Here is a 15,933-nt window from a genome sequence, read left to right as displayed (position 1 = left end):
TAATGGAATCTAGGAGATTCCAGAATTAACGCGTAATATGCACGCAGACGGTGGTATTTGTCTTCATCTCAAAATTTATGGAAGAACAAATCTTTAACTCAATAAAGAATGAGGCGCAAAAACAAAACCCTCAAACTTGTTCCGATTCGCATTAAAAAAACCCTAATTAATCCCAAATTCTTTACTTTACCCACAATTCAATCACTTTAAAAATACCCTTAGAGATTTCTCGTTTCTCTTTTCTGCCTTTTCCCCACAAAATCGGCAAATTGATAAACCCCGAAAATCCCCCAAATTCCCAGAATTCTTCAAACCCCGAACATGACCAACCCCACCCGACCCGTCACGGGCTACCCGGCCCCGCCCTACGCCCAGCCCAACGGCGGCTATCCATACTCTGCCAACCCGACCCAAACCCAACCCCGAGGCCCCTACTCCAACGCCTACAACCCACGAGCCGCCTTCATCCGTCGCTTCGTCGGCGCCATGATCGCCCTCTTCGTCATTGTCGGCTGCATCCTCCTCGTCGTCTGGCTCATCCTCCGCCCCAAGGTCCCCGACTTCCGAGTCGACTCGCTTTCTCTCTCCAACTTCAACGTCTCCTCCGCCTCGCAGTCCTTGACCGGCACGTGGTCCGTCGGCTTCATGGTCTACAACCCCAACAAGAAGCTCAGTATACGATACGACGACGTCGAGTCCTCTATCTACTACGGCCCCGGCTTCATTTCGGGGACTCGGGTTCCGCCGTTCGCTCAGGGGACTAAGGATCGGACTTCTGTCAACGCGACTTTCTCGGCGGCGAATTCGTTCGTTGGCGCTTCGGTGGCGCGCGGCATCGACGAGGCCAGGGCACGTGGGAGCGTGAGCTTCAACGTGAAGCTTTTGGCTAGGGTTGAGTTTCGGAGAGGTGGGTGGAGGCTGAGGCGGCGGCTCTTGAGGGTTTTGTGCAGTGGCGTGGCAGTTTCTCTTTCGTCGAAAGGCGGATTGGGTACTTTGGCCGGCGGGTCAAGAGATTGCCAGGTTGTTGTTTGAGGGGGGAGCAATGCGTCTGGTGCAAATGGTAATTTTTTTAATCTCTCACTTTTCAATTGAAGTCTCTGAAATTGTGACAAGTTAGGAACGAGGAATGTGTTGTTGTATAATTAGTAGTAAGATGAGTTTGTGGATTTAGGTTAAGTTGTTGTATATATTTTTAACTACAACTCTTTTGTTGTTTCTGGTTAGTGATGGTTGCAATTGAGTTTGTTTTTTTTGTTTCTCCTCCCAAAATACTACATCTTAGCTGAGCTTGTTTGCTTGTTCTACTCAGTTGATTATTGTTGTGTTTTTGATAGAGATCAAGTAGAGCTCATTTGCCTTTAATGGCTCTTGGTGTTTTTTGATGGAGGCTTGCTTATTCAAGAGGATTTGAAAATGGATGGAGGCAACATTATTTAGAAAGAAACAGAGTAGTTGCTTAGAACATCTGTCTCATGCTTGTTTTGGCTTGGGTTATTAACCTCATTGAATCCACCTTACGAGTGGTTGTTTAGAACATCTATAGGCTTTGCCGATCCTAGTGGATTTGAAAATGGTTGGAATATATGTTCAAAAATGAAGAGCTTTTTTTAGGGTTGAGTATGGGATCAATGATCTAATAACAGAGTTGTGTATAGAATGTGTGTAACTTTTAGTTTTAACAGCAATGTCTCCTACTTCTGTGATGTGTGTTATCTATGTCAGAAGAGAAGATTATACCACTCTACCATTATCAGACTGGTTTAGTTGCGGTTTTTTTCTTTTAATTTATTTGTTAATCAAGTTTGTCTGCCATATTCCTATGTTAAGAATTTAGAATTTAGTGAAACTGGCACTTCCCTTTGGAAGGTCTCCACGGTCTTCCCACGTGGATTGTGCAGCTTAGGCTAATGTTTTTTAAGCTTTTTCTTCGTTCCTGTCTGTGGTTCAGTCGTGTAGTTTGCACTTTTCAATCTTTTAGCCCAAATTGCTGACTCCATTAAGCTCTAGTTCACAAAAGGGGTATGGTATTTCCACATCAGAGTTGCATCAGATTTCAGCCCTAGAAATTAAGGAGGTTAGGGATTTGCACTAAGGTTTTTGAGTTTGAGTTTGAGTTTCACTTTGGTCCAAATCCAAGTCTCTAGCTTTGCTCTGGGTCTGTAAACGCTTACATATGGTTTAGTCATTGTCGGTAGAACTGGATTCTAATTCAGATATGGAGATTATTTGACGTATAGGGTCTTGTTTAATTTTGAACCCTTGATTCAAGCATAATAAGCCCACTCGATAACATATCCATATACAAATGAATTGTTTCTCTGGGGCAATTCATTTGTGTAAGCCTATTTGTCATCAAAGTTCAAGTCATTGCATTTCTGGCAGGCAGTTTCTCAAACAATAACCAAAGCCAGAGGCTGATTATTTGCTTAAATCAATTACAACATGTAAACATATTTGTGCTATGATCAAATACAGAGTAGAGCTGCTAACTTTCCCTTACATAGATCCACATCGTGACTAATATTAATTCACTTCATTTGCATCCGCAATCAAAGTAATCTCTTCAGATTCTGAAGCACTTGATGCACAGGGACTTCGATTGTCCACACCAACTTCATCTGCAGGAATTTGTTGTGGGTATAAGAAAGGCCTTGGAGGCATTTGGAGGCTCTCAATTTCTCCTTCAAGCATCTCCACTACTTTATTCATTGAAGGGCGTTCGATAGGCTTCATTTGTATGCACCATAAAGCCACCATCATCATCTTCTTTATGATCTTCTTTTCCTCATCTGTTGCATCATCTCCTATTTCTATGTCCTTTCCTGCCTTCAACTGATCAGAAACCCATGTCGGAAAGTAGATTTGGCTAAATTGGCTTGATTGTTCTATACCCGCATTCAGGTTTTTCCTTCTACCAGCCATTTCCATCAATAGCATTCCGAAACTATACACATCGGCTTTGTATGAAACACCTCCAATGTTTTTGTAGAACAGTTCTGGAGCAATGTATCCCATGGTTCCTCTTGCTGCAGTCAAAGATACAATGCTATTATCCAATGGGTATAGCTTTGCTAACCCAAAATCAGAGACCTTGGGAGTAAAATTCTCGTCTAGAAGAATGTTGTGAGGCTTGATGTCAAAGTGCAAAATTTGCATGTCACAGCCTTGATGGAGGTAATCAATACCACGAGCCACTCCGAGTGCGATTTCAAATATTTTATGGCAACTTAAAGACACATCTCCTTGTTGAGAAAAAATGTATTTCTCGAGAGACCCATTAGACATGAAATCATATACAAGAGCACGTTTTGAACCTTCAACACAGAAGCCAATAAGTCGCACCACGTTAACATGGCGAATCCTTCCAATGGTAGCAACCTCATTGATAAAGTCTTGGCCATTATTAGTTTTGGACTTGCCTAACATCTTGATGGCTACAAGGTGACCGCGGCGGAGCTTTGCCTTGTATACAGAGCCATAGCCTCCTTCACCCAATTTGTCCTTGAAACCTCTGGCCATCTTTTTGATGTCCGAGTAAGAGTACCTTATTGGCATGAGATTATTATTACTCTGTAGAAAGTCTTCTATATTCTCATACATTGACAAGTGCCTCCTTCGCCATTTATATATTAGCAGTGCAGTTACAAAGGGAAAACCAAATGTAAATTTGGCTGCTACGTATAGTACTGCATGTTTCACAAAAATGGAATTAATGAACACGAAGTATAATAATGATAATAATAATAATATACTCCTTTGCAAATCCATCTCAATCAAAATAAGAATATTAATGTTCCACTGATCCACGAGTATTCTCTTACCTAGGAAACCGACTGCACATCCCAGAAGCTTGGCAAAGTAGAATCTGGGCATATCCGTAGGCAACAAAGGCCCATCAGGGTTGAAGAGCCTATATGCGGGGTGAAGACATGCTTCTGCAACAGAAGTAAAGAAATCAATCGATCAATGGAATGACTAAGGTGGTTAGTCAAGCGAAAAGGACAAAGAAAAGTAAACGTCTATTTACAGAGTTGAGGGATCCACTCGCCTAGAAACGCTAAGATCCCCAGGTACCAACGGATTTCTACATTGCGAAAGAGAATTCTGGTTAGACCAACATAAATTATACACAAATTATGAAAAGAAAACTGTAACTGATGGAAATTACAGTTTAACATGCTATCACAGTCATCAAAGTGGTCATTTTGACGTCCAGGGGTAAACTTGATATTTGACATAGTTTCAGAGGGTACTATAGTAAATAAGCCATCTTTAATATATAATTTATAATTTAAAGGTTTGTCAAATGTCTAACCTTCTGGCAATATTATGTCTTGTTGCTCGCATTGAATTCCATTGCCGGTGTTGTTCAGACTGCAAAATTCCCCTGATCCGCAAGTTTCTGAACATGCATAATAAAACCATGAGAGTTCAAAGCCATGCGCTATTTCATTATATATTCCTTTGCAAGACGTCATGTGCTCCTCAGTTGAAGGGGACACCATAACCATTAGTGTTATTTTGCAGGAATCCCCAAAATTGTATGCCCTTGGGCCAGCACGCCCAACCGGAAATTTTAGGAAATAAGAATATGTTGTTAAATTGGAGAAAGAAGAATTGGAAGAAGAATAGTTGTTGACCCCACTGATGCATGGAGCTGTTTCAACAATGAGATGGGAAGGATTCATTGGAATTTCACAGCTCAGGAAGATTATAGACATTAATGATTCTCTATGGTAATACCCAGGAAGAGGACCTGTATAATTGGAGTAATAAGAAAAGTTGAAGAGGGCCAAGGAGTAGAGTGGGTGGGAGAAGTAGTTGTCCTTGATCTTGTGAACACCAACATCCACAAGTCGGATTGTGAAGTTATTGTAATTGATTGCTTGTACATAATACTTTCCTGAGTACAAGGATAGCACTGCATGATGAGTAGTACCATTTCCCTTGGCCTCACAAGATAGCTCGAACCTTTTGTTGCCGCAGTGTTTAGAGTCTCCTTTCAATCGGAATGGAGAGCTTATGTTAATATTTCCACAAGAACGGATACAATCAGAGTTATCAGCTGTAATATTATTGGAAGATGTTTGGGAACAAGAGGAAGGAACAAGAAGAAGAAGGAGCACTGTGTAAGCCGCAAATAGGAGACTTCTTCCAGACATGCTGCCAGAGCGCAAGGGAAATTTCCAATTTAGTGCAGTTTTAACTCTTTAAATATAAAGTTTTTATTTATTTATTTATCTATTTTTTGCATAATCAGATAAAAATTAAGAGATCACCGTACACGTCGGGCATTGACTAAAACATCCAGAAGGAGTGGGGCCCATGTCATCTCAAGTAATCCACACAACAAAAAGAAAAAAAGAAACCCAAGTCCATATATCATATCGTATCATCTTCAAGGATACTTGTACTCTGCAAATAATTTATTGCCATCATGAATTTCTCACGGTGGTTGCTCATGATAGTCGTAATAGTACTAGATGCACTCAATGGTGGAGATTGCAGAGAAACAAGATGTCACCCCGACGGCCCAGCCATCCGATTCCCATTTCGACTTAAGGGTAGGCAGCCAATCCATTGTGGCTTCCCGGGATTTGATGTTTCATGCACTGACGACAACCAGACTATACTTGAGTTACCATCGTCATCAGCTAAGTTCTTTGTTGATGCGATTAACTACACATCTCATACAATTAGAGGAAGAGCTTATTATGGTTGCTTGCCAAGGGAGTTGTTTTACAGTAAGGGTTCTTATCCCTTTCAATTCGTAGGCCGCACACCCTTATTCAGTTGTCCACCGTCAACAGTAAGAGATGAATTTTGTTCCTATAATTCTTATTGTCTGACGAGATTGAGCCCATGCAACAATTCTGGTAACCATCTTTACGCTGTCACTAGTGCTTATTGTTCCTTTGATGAAATGCCCCTGGTGTCTTGTATCAAGGTGCATGACTACACATCAGATATATCTGATGAGATAGGAGTATTGCATTGGTCCATTCCATCATGTGAACATTGCAAAGGTATTTTACACTCCAAGTTTGCTTTCCAACTATAATTTCAAGATTAATTGAAGATTCTATGCAAACTATAATTTTGGATTTCAGTGATTTGAAAACTGGCCCTTATTTCATGAACAACTTTTACAGGTCATAATCTTATAAGGACAAATCTGAAGATATTAGGTGAGCTATATCCGCAGACCTTCATTTCATCTAATTTCTTTTTTTTTCTTCTTCCTTTTTCTTTCTTTTATGAACATAATGGTGAGGAAATTAATCAAGGGTATGTTTGGCACAGAGTTTAAAATGGCTAAAAACCCTTTAAAAAACGTTTGACACAAAAAGAAAATATTTGCAGGTATTTGCGCACTTTGTTTAGTTCTAATAGCGACGGGGACGACAATCTGCTATGTCTACAACTCAAACAAAAAGGAAAAAGAAAATCAGCTTAGAATTGAAAGATTTTTGGATGAATACAGAGCGATGAAGCCAAGTAGATACTCCTATGTTGATATTAAGAGGATAACAAGTCAATTCAAGGAAAAGTTGGGTCAAGGTGCCTACGGAACAGTGTTCAAAGGAATGCTTTCCTCTGAGTTACTTGTTGCTGTGAAAATCCTCAACAATTCAAATGAAAATGGGGAAGATTTCATAAACGAAGTGGGGACAATGTGTCAAATCCACCATGTCAACGTGGTTCGCTTGGTTGGAATTTGTGCCGACGGATTTATTCGTGCTCTTGTTTACGAATACTTACCAAATGGTTCTTTGCAAAATTTCTTATCATCAGCAGATAATAAGAATTCATTCATTGGTTGGGATAAGTTGCAAGATATCGCTCTAGGAATAGCTAAAGGAATTGAATATCTTCACCAAGGATGCGACCAACGAATCCTGCACTTCGATATCAAACCACATAATGTATTGCTAGACCAAGATTTCACTCCAAAAGTTTCTGATTTCGGTTTAGCCAAGTTTTGTGCTAAGGATCAAAGTGCAATATCGATGACAACAGCCAGGGGGACCCTGGGCTACATTGCACCCGAAATCTTCTCAAGGAACTTCGGCAATGTCTCCTATAAGTCGGATGTCTATAGTTTTGGAATATTGTTACTTGAAATGGTTGGAGGCAGAAAAAACTTCAAAGTCATGGAGGACTCCACTAGCCAAGTCTACTTCCCAGAGTGGATCTATAACCTTTTAGAGCAAGGCAACGACCTACGAATCCATATCGGTGACGACGAAGTAGATGTCACAATTGCTAGGAAACTCGCAATTGTGGGTCTGTGGTGCATCCAATGGCATCCAATAGATCGTCCTTCAATGAAAGTTGTAGTTCAAATGTTGGAAAGAGAAGGTGAGAATCTCGCCATGCCTCCTAATCCTTTTGCCAGCACTTCGTCTTGAAGGAGAATATAATGAACAGACCTCTACGTTGAAGAAGCAGTTGTGTCTGCATGGATTATACTGCTCACTTATGAGATGAGTCCTCGAGTGTTCTTATAATTAATAAAATTGTTATGGTATTGTCGTGTGTTAAGTAGATAGTACTAGTTAATTAAGAAACTGGTTTGAGTTCAATAAATTTCAATGTAAAGTATTAATTAGATGGCAATAATTCATCAAACGTTCAATACATGTTACAATTGAGACTCTAAGATATATTCATATATAATGGTGTATTTTGAATTATAGAAGGGGAAAAAAGGGTGACCCATATTGTGGTTGAGCATATATGACAATAAACTAGTCCAAATAAGAGTCCACGTATTGTGCTCAAAACTTCAAACACAAGTGTTATACTGCATGAGAGGGTACTTGTCTACTTATTGTCGTACACATGCTGAAACAACGAGAGACTTGGACCATTTGTTGGCCTGAAATCTCCACAACGCTTTTCCAACCCATATATTCAAGTGAGGAAGCAATTTTTTTCTGCATTAATTTGATGAAATGAGTTATATCGACTTCAAAGAAGAAATATGAGTCCCACATTTAATTATCATATGATAAAACCTGTTACTTTTTAATTTTGATTTAAATTATAAAAGATGACATATAATATGAATTTATTCTTTAGTTGCAAGATATTGCTTTCGGAATAGCCACACTATAACGAATTGAATATCTTTACCTAGCTAGGGTGTCACCACCGAATCCTCCACTTCTGATATAACACCACATAATATGTAGTTGTTAGATATCCAAAAAAAATAAAAATAAAAAAAGTTAATACAATGCTGACTAATCGTTTAGGTCAATTTAACAATATCATTAAAATAATATGAATCTTTCATTTTTCAGGTCATGAATTAAAAATCATCATTATAAAAAGTTACCAAATTTGAAAACATTCCGGCATCTAATAGCGATAAAAAATAATAGACGAACACAATACTTCCTATAAATAATGAAAAAAATTCATGATAATAACTAAATGAATAAACGATTTTCAATTTGACTAATTTTTTACTTATTAGCCCACAAATTGGATTAAGCATATAGCACTTGAATTTATATATATCTCCAAATAAATGATTCTTGGTCCACTCCACTCCCATTACCATGACAATAAATTAGTCTATGTATTGTTTTCAAGGGAATAGACCATTCTCTCCTCTAAACTCAGAGGTGCAAAACATACCAAGCTAGTGCTGTGCTCAAAACTGTTGACTAATATTCAAACACAGCTGTTAAATTGGGGCCATATGCATGGTCTTCCTACATGGACCCAACAAGAAAATAGAAAAGCAGAAGTTTGTACGTAAAACGTGTAAATTGGGAGGCCTATTGTGTAACGTGTTGTCACTCCCACTAGAAACGAACTGAACAAAAATCAACAGAACTTTGTACGTAAAGCGTTTAAGAGAGGGGTCATTGTGCTGCCGCTCCCATGTGCCCTTTTCTTTCTTCAGTGTGTGAATGCTTGAATTTTTGTCCACCAACACTGCTTGGCTAATTATTTCACTTCTCCTTTTCCCTCTTTGATTATTGGGGAAGACTTTGACCATTTACTCATGTTATGTGGTAGGTTTCAATGGAGGTTGGGCATCCTCAAAATGTTAAATTGAAAGTCATAGTCATTGTATGTATGTACTAAGTATTGATAAAAAGTATTTTAGAAGAGAAAAGGTTTGTGGCAAAAATTAGACAGAGTCATCAGTCGTCAGTCATCAGTCATCTAATTGTGGTTAAAAAAAAATTAGACGAACCCAATAGTTCTATAAACAATAAAAAAATTGAAGATAATAATTATTAAATGAAGAAACGATTTTTGATGTGGTTAATTTTTTTCTTTTTTAGTCTACAAACCGGGTTAAGCATAGAGCCATTGAATTTATATCTCCAAATAAATGATTCTGGTCCACTCCCATCAACTTCACAATAAATTAGTCTATATATTGTTTTCAAGCAAATAGACCATTCTCTCTGCTAAACTCAAAGGAAATTTCCTTTCAAGTGAAGACAAATGAAATTTCCAAAAGGAAGACTCTAGAATCCAAGTCTAAGCAGGCAACGTAGAGGAAGACTTTGACCATAAACTTGTGTGGTATATTTCCTCACCACAACACCACGCACACGGAAAGAAAATCATGGATCGTTTTGTAGCTTTGTGCAAGTCAAGTCAAGTCAAGTCAGCTAGTACAATTGCTAAACTAAAATCTGATCTAGCTTAATTACTCTCTGCAGGCAACTGCTTCTCTTTCTTGTTCCATGTAAAGTTTAATGCTTTAGTGTGCTGAGCCTAACTTACGTGATATTATGTTAGTATTTCATAAGTTGTTGGAAAGTTTTTTTAGATCAGAAACGCTACAGCACAATCCATTATTAAGTAATATGACACGAGATATAAAAAAAAAAAAAAAAAAAAATTAAAGTTAATACGATGCTAAACTCAAAGGTGCAAAACATACCAAGTTAAAATTGTGCTCAAAACTGTTGACTAATATTCAAACACAGCTGTTAAATTGAGGCCATATGCATGGTCTTCCTACATGGACCCAACAAGAAAATAGAAAAGCAGAAGTTTGTACGTAAAACGTGTAAATTGGGGGGCCTATTGTGTAACGTCTTGTCACTCAACTAAAATCAACAGAACTTTGTACGCAAAGCGTTTAAGAGGGGAGTCATTGTCTTCAGTGTGTGAATGCTTGAATTTTTGTCCACCGACACTGCATGGCTAATTATTTCATTTCTCTTTTTTCCATCTCTGATTATTTTCCTGGATCGTTTTGTAGCTTTGTGCATATAGTCAAGTCAAGTCAGCTAGTACAATTGCTAAACTAATTAAAATCTGATCTAGCTTAACTTAATTACTCTCTGCAATCAACTGTTCTCTTTCAGTATTCTCAGTTCCGAGTTGGACGTGAGATTTGCTTGTTGTAAGATGCTGAGATCATTAAGCAAATGATAATTAATTAGCTCTACATCTTTTTTCTGTTTAATCTTGTACAGGTTGAAGTCCTTTATTCACATTTCCTTTTATTTGTATCAAGTTACAAAGAAAACAGTGACTGCTGCGCAACGTTGTTTTTGTAAATGGTTTGTATTTGTGTTTTTCCGAAGTTGTGAGCGCCCCATTTTTTTGGTAGTGAGTTTTTGGAGCAAAAACACACCAAGTTTATACTAAACTCCGAATCGATCTTTAACTTAATGGATGTATTCAATCTACACTTATAAAGACTTGTATAGACTTTTTAAAGTGAATGACTTTTATAATTAAACTTCACAAAGTAGTTTTAATGACTTTTATATATTTTATTATAGACTTTCATAAACTTTCGCATAGGTTTGAATTCCATAATACTTTTTTATAAATAAAAAAAGACAGCATTAATTAGTTGGCAGTAGAATCATAGCATTCAGAATGGGCTCTGTAAATCACCTCTTTAGACCACTCCTCTTTGTTAAGGATTTGCTTGTTACTTACTTTCTACCCTTTCAGCTCTCCCATGAAATTCCTTTATGACAAAAAAAATGTAGGCATGAATCAATGAATACCCAGACGTGGATTTAAGAAACCAATCAAGAGAGGAACATGAATCAAAATAATGAAAAACACATAAGATATTTACGTATTCGTGACTGTAGCTAGGGAGTTGCGTCACTATTGAGGAGAGCCATCTAATTGTATATCGATCATATAGACTTTGGTAACTTTTTATAAACTCTTTAAAAATCTAAAATAAATACCTCACTTTTAATTTCATTAAAGTCATTAAAATTCATCATACTTACACCCCCAAATTTTAGGTGATTAATAAGACAAAATCTAAAATAAAAAAAGGTTTAGTGGTTATAACGTGTAAATTGGGGCCATATGCATGGGACCAACAAGAAAGTAGAAAAGCAGAACTTTACAAAGTCAAAGTCAAGTCAGCTAGTACAGTTGCTAAACTAAAATCTGATCTAGCTTAATTACTCTCTGCAGGCAACTACTTAAAAGTCTTCCTTTTAGGTGTGAAATTTCCAAAAGGAAGAGTTTTAAGTCTAGAGAAGCAAGAATCCAGGTCTAAGCAGGCAATGTAGAGGAAGACCTTGACCATATACCTGTGTGGTATATTTTCTCACCACAGCACCATGCACACGGAAAGGAAATCATGTCTGATTGTTCTTATCCTATTCCCAAAGAAAAAAGGGACAAAAGAAAAAACAAACAAAGAAAGTGCAATGAGAATTCAACAATCGTTCCACAATAGTCAACTTACGCTTCTCTCCAACCCACTCCTCAAATCGGGAAATATTTTATGCAGTAATGATTATTTGGACTTATGGAAGCAATTTGAGTCCACATATAGCCTTAATGATAAAACATGTTACCCTTTATCTTTATTTAAATTATTTTAAAAAAATAACAAAAAAGTAAGAAAAGACTGAAGGGGTTTCAATGGTGGTTGGACTTTTTGAGCTAACAGACTTTAACATCAAAGAGCCACACAGGTTACGCAAAAAAAAAAACAAGGCTCGTTTTTCCCTTACTAGATCAAAAAGAAAAGCAAATGACCTACTGATTTAGAGCAATTGTTTCTCAATGTAAGGTCTTGGGTTCAAATTTTAGCATCCGTTTAGTGTGTGTGAGTTTAATACTATCGTCCCTCTGAATAGGAAAAGTCCTTAAAAAAGCTGAAGAAGAGAAATATTATGACTCCAATAATTCAGTTAAAAATAACTTTTGGCCTTTTGATGTAGCTTTGAGTAAAAGATGCCCCATTCAATTGCATTGAAGACTATAACTTTCAAGGAAAATAAATGCTAGACAAATGAATACATTGAAGAGGGAGAGAGAGAGTTTAATTATTGATGGAAAGTGGATCGTATGGCCTTCTATCATTGGGCCTTGTTGGGCTTTTTTGATTTAAGCATTTCTTTGGGCTAACTTGGGTTGGGTATAAGTTTTAGTACTTTGGCCAAAGCCCGCCCACAAAAACGGAGCCATTAGGGCTTGAATTTGTATGGTAGAATTTAGTTTGGTTGGTTTGGGCTACATTGGGTTAGTTGGGCTGGGCAAGGCCTGCCCAATAAATATTTTAACTAGATAAAAAAGAAAAGCAAATGACCTACTGATTTAGAGCAATTGCTCCTCAAAGTAAGGTCCTGAGTTCAAACTCTAGCATCCGTTTAGTGTATGTGAGTTTAGTACTATTGCCCCTCTGAACCCTAAATTCCACCTACGCCATCGTGTAGAGCGCGACGAAACGAGTCCGTAGACACAGAGTGGACTCGAATCGGAGCTGTAACGAAGAAAATACGATTAAAATACCATGAAGGGCAAAACGGTAATTTGAAAAAAAACAGATATGTATCCCTCTCTCTCTCTCTCTCTCTCTCTCTCTCTCTCTCTCTTCTCCCTCAGTTTCCTCTCTATCTCTCCTCTCCCGCTGTGTCGTTCCGCCGCCTTCCAGGAACCGCCGGCACCGCCACGGAGCACCACTGGCCACGGGATCGGTCTCATTCGAACCGCCGCCGTCTCCTCTTCCTTCTCCGATCGTTCTCGGCCCGCCAAACGACCGGCGCTGGCTGGAAATCGCGATAGAATCGATGATGTTCACAGAATTTTCAATTCGCTTGTTCTCCCTCAATTCTTCTCCAAATTTGTCGAATAAGGTATGGATTCCTACCTATTTTTCATGCTCTAGCTGATGGTTGGATAGGTTTGCATCAATTTTGATCGTAGATAGCCCAGTTTTCACATTTAAAATTCGGCCAAATTTCAGCCTCCGTGTTCAGCCACCTTCGGTCAGTTTTTGGGGTAGGTACAAGAACAAAAGTGGTTCCAAATAGGGTGTTATACCTAGGATAGGAGTTTGGAGCCGTGATTTTGAGTTTTTCCAGCGATGCGTAATCGCTTTGGACACCCATCGCTGCCAGCGCGTGTGGCGGCGGGTGGACGAGGGTAGTGCAGAGACATTGTATCTTGTTGCGATCCTCAGGTTGTCACGAGCGCGTAGGAATTCGCGGATCTCAATTTGGATACCGTTTGGGCCTCGAACGGATTTTTCATATTGTGCGATTTTCATGTTCAATATTGCTGAGCCGTTGGATCGTATTCAATTTCGGATATGTTGTTCTAGATAATTTCAGAATCGTGTAGGATTCAACGGATTGTGAATGGGAGTCCGGATACTCCGAAATTGCGAACCCTTAGGCTATGGTTTAGAAATTATGCGATTACACGATCGTGGTCAATCCTACCGTCCAATTCAAATCAGACTAACAGGACATGGGTAATTAACTTGAGGAACCTATAGGAACTCTCAGATTCGTAATTGGAGATCGTGGACCCCACGAGGTTCCGTATTGACCAACTTAGCAGTTTATCGCTTAGTAAGTCTCAGGTCTTTTAAGACAGTTCTAAACATCTGAAATGCTTAAGTGGGCATGAGAATGACTTTAAAGTTAGTGCACGCACTTCTAGGAGCCGAGGGTCAGGGTTTTAATTTAATACTTTTATTGAGCAGTTTTATTAATTCAATATTCATGGTTTAATCAGGCACCCGGGGCCAGGCAGACCCGCAGGAGGGACCTTCAAGAGGTCGACTTTTCTTTTATAAATGATTTTATGCAAATAAATTTCATTATTTGATCTTGAATAAGTTTTATTGATTGTGATTCTCCTAGCATGTTTTGTTGAAGTTAAATATCTTTATTTATGTGTTACCTAGTTAAAATGCTAAAAAAATTTGGAAAGCAAAAATTGAGATATTTATCAGATAAAATGGCAGCAGAGTTTCAGATATTTATCAGAATTTTCAGAAATTTTATATTTTCTCAGAAAACTTATATTTTCTTAAGTCACCTTGGGTACCCAGTTACAGAAACAGTTTGCCGTCAGTATTTGTTGCCTTCGGATATGACGATGTCCACGGACATCCAGTTTACCTTCAGTTTTGTCAGTGCACTTGACATTTGCCTCACGAGTTTCGGGGACGCCCAGACCGTGAGAGCCAGGATTGGGATCAGGCTGACTACGGTCCCCTGAATCCTGCCAGTTTGCGACTCGGGTTGACTTTGTGTCACCGAGACCTGCCAGGGGAATTGACGGAATTAAAGGGTATACTTAGGTGGTAGTTCTAAATTGATTTCAGTGCTTTTATGCGAGTTTTATTGATATTGAACATGTTTTGCATATACGTATATAAATATGTGAATGCTTGAGTTCAATATGAATATCATGAAGAGGAAAAACCTAGTTTTTACATAACTGTTTTTACGGTGGGGTGACTACGTTCTTATACTGTTTTCTAGACATTTATTTTTGTCCACTCACATTTTCAAATGTTTTGTGCCCCCAGGCAGTAGACCTGCACAGGGATCCACCACAGGGCCTTCTCCTAGCTCCCGTGCCCCTTCGTAATGTAGGCTTTTGTTGTAAAACTTTTAATTCCTTTGTATATTTCAGTAGTTGCTCTGATATCTGGCCATAGTTGGAGACCAGAACTGTTGAATAGTTTATTTACGTTTACTGGCAGTTGGTTGTAAATATATTTGCTCGTTCTGACAGGTGAAATTTTGGGTTTTGAACAGATTACAAGAGAGACTCTGCCGAATTTTTCGGTAGAAGTCCAGGCAAATTTTGAATCTTAGTTTGTAACTAGAAGGGTAAATAGGTCTTTTGTACCCGACATTCGCCAAGTGCCGGACACGCACAGGGTCCGGCTCGAATTCCAAAGCGGAATTTTGATCGGGTCCTGTCAGAGCTCATTTGACTTTGAAGGAGGATGGAGGTAACATTATTTAGTAGAAACTAGAGAAACAGAGCAGTTGCTTAGGAACATCTGTCTCATGCTCGTTTCTGCTTTGGTATTTAAATTCTATGAATCCACTTTACGAGTAGTTGGTTACGTCTAGGCTTGCCGATGCTAACAGATTTGAAAATGGATGGGATCAATGATCTAATAACAGAGCTGTGCATGGAATGAGAGTGTAACTTTTAGTTTCAATAGCAATGTCTTCAAACCCACTGGCCATTATCAATCTAAGTCTGTAGCTTGCTCTGGGGTCTGTACTCGGTAGAACTAAATTCAAATGTTGAGATTATTTGACGTATAGGGCTGAAAGTTGGTTTCCATTATTAATGGGACAGGCAAATATAGTAGCTCTGTCCTCAACCATAAAAAGGCACAGGCAAATATAGTAGCTCTGTCCGCAACACTGAAACTTAACAAGGTTTAAGAAGAAAACAAGGATAGGGTAGGATACAAGCTGAGCTGCCTGCTTTCGCCGTTGCCGTTGATACAAACTTTCCTCTCAGTCTATATGCCTTTGCTTTGGTCTCGACACCTTTTTTTTGGGGTCAAAATCTCAACACCTTATTTTCCATTGTTCGTATTTTTCATTATCATTATTGCTAGAAGGACCTTACATTGCATTCCTCATTGTTCGTATTTTTCATTCTCATTATTGTTAGACTTACATTGCATTCCTAATT

The 15,933-nt window shown here is 38.6% G+C and overlaps 3 protein-coding genes across 4 annotated transcripts; 2 read left to right on the top strand and 1 right to left on the bottom strand.

The window, feature by feature from the left end:
- The first annotated feature begins 85 nt into the window (after positions 1 to 85).
- On the top strand, positions 86 to 2,658 carry LOC117632081 (NDR1/HIN1-like protein 10). 2 transcript variants are annotated; one of them, XM_034365468.1, is made up of 2 exons: positions 86 to 1,060; positions 2,556 to 2,658. In XM_034365468.1, exon 1 carries the CDS (start codon positions 322 to 324, stop codon positions 1,030 to 1,032), a length of 711 nt encoding a protein of 236 aa, XP_034221359.1. In that variant the 5' UTR covers positions 86 to 321; the 3' UTR covers positions 1,033 to 1,060; positions 2,556 to 2,658. The 2 variants fall into 2 exon arrangements, with proteins under 2 accessions (XP_034221359.1, XP_034221360.1); XM_034365469.1 differs by lacking the exon at positions 2,556 to 2,658 and adding an exon at positions 1,335 to 1,713.
- LOC117630279 (LEAF RUST 10 DISEASE-RESISTANCE LOCUS RECEPTOR-LIKE PROTEIN KINASE-like 2.2) lies at positions 2,399 to 5,162 on the bottom strand. The gene is made up of 3 exons (XM_034363025.1): positions 4,316 to 5,162; positions 3,822 to 3,935; positions 2,399 to 3,686 (listed from the first exon to the last, which is right to left on the bottom strand). Exons 1-3 carry the CDS (start codon positions 5,160 to 5,162, stop codon positions 2,524 to 2,526), a joined length of 2,124 nt encoding a protein of 707 aa, XP_034218916.1. The 3' UTR covers positions 2,399 to 2,523.
- Positions 5,163 to 5,437: 275 nt separating this feature from the next.
- Positions 5,438 to 7,448, top strand: LOC117630278 (rust resistance kinase Lr10-like). Its single transcript, XM_034363023.1, has 3 exons — positions 5,438 to 6,026; positions 6,153 to 6,188; positions 6,364 to 7,448. Exons 1-3 carry the CDS (start codon positions 5,438 to 5,440, stop codon positions 7,410 to 7,412), a joined length of 1,674 nt encoding a protein of 557 aa, XP_034218914.1. The 3' UTR covers positions 7,413 to 7,448.
- Positions 7,449 to 15,933: the final 8,485 nt, after the last annotated feature.

This window comes from Prunus dulcis, chromosome 6, assembly GCF_902201215.1.
Source record: "Prunus dulcis chromosome 6, ALMONDv2, whole genome shotgun sequence".
NCBI classification, from domain to species: Eukaryota; Viridiplantae; Streptophyta; class Magnoliopsida; order Rosales; family Rosaceae; genus Prunus; species Prunus dulcis.
The sequence above is the reverse complement of the archived record's forward strand: the minus strand, read 5'-3'. Positions and strand labels throughout refer to the sequence as shown.

Coding starts and splice junctions, on each gene's coding strand:
- LOC117632081 (XM_034365468.1), top strand. CDS start 322: ATGACCAACCCCACCCGACCCGTCACGGGCTACCCGGCCCCGCCCTAC.
- LOC117630279 (XM_034363025.1), bottom strand. CDS start 5,162: ATGTCTGGAAGAAGTCTCCTATTTGCGGCTTACACAGTGCTCCTTCTT. Junction 3,936..4,315: donor AGACATAATATTGCCAGAAG/GTTAGACATTTG, acceptor CTTCTGTTGCAG/AAGCATGTCTTCACCCCGCA. Junction 3,687..3,821: donor ATGTGCAGTCGGTTTCCTAG/GTAAGAGAATAC, acceptor TGAAACATGCAG/TACTATACGTAGCAGCCAAA.
- LOC117630278 (XM_034363023.1), top strand. CDS start 5,438: ATGAATTTCTCACGGTGGTTGCTCATGATAGTCGTAATAGTACTAGAT. Junction 6,027..6,152: donor ATCATGTGAACATTGCAAAG/GTATTTTACACT, acceptor CAACTTTTACAG/GTCATAATCTTATAAGGACA. Junction 6,189..6,363: donor GACAAATCTGAAGATATTAG/GTGAGCTATATC, acceptor AAATATTTGCAG/GTATTTGCGCACTTTGTTTA.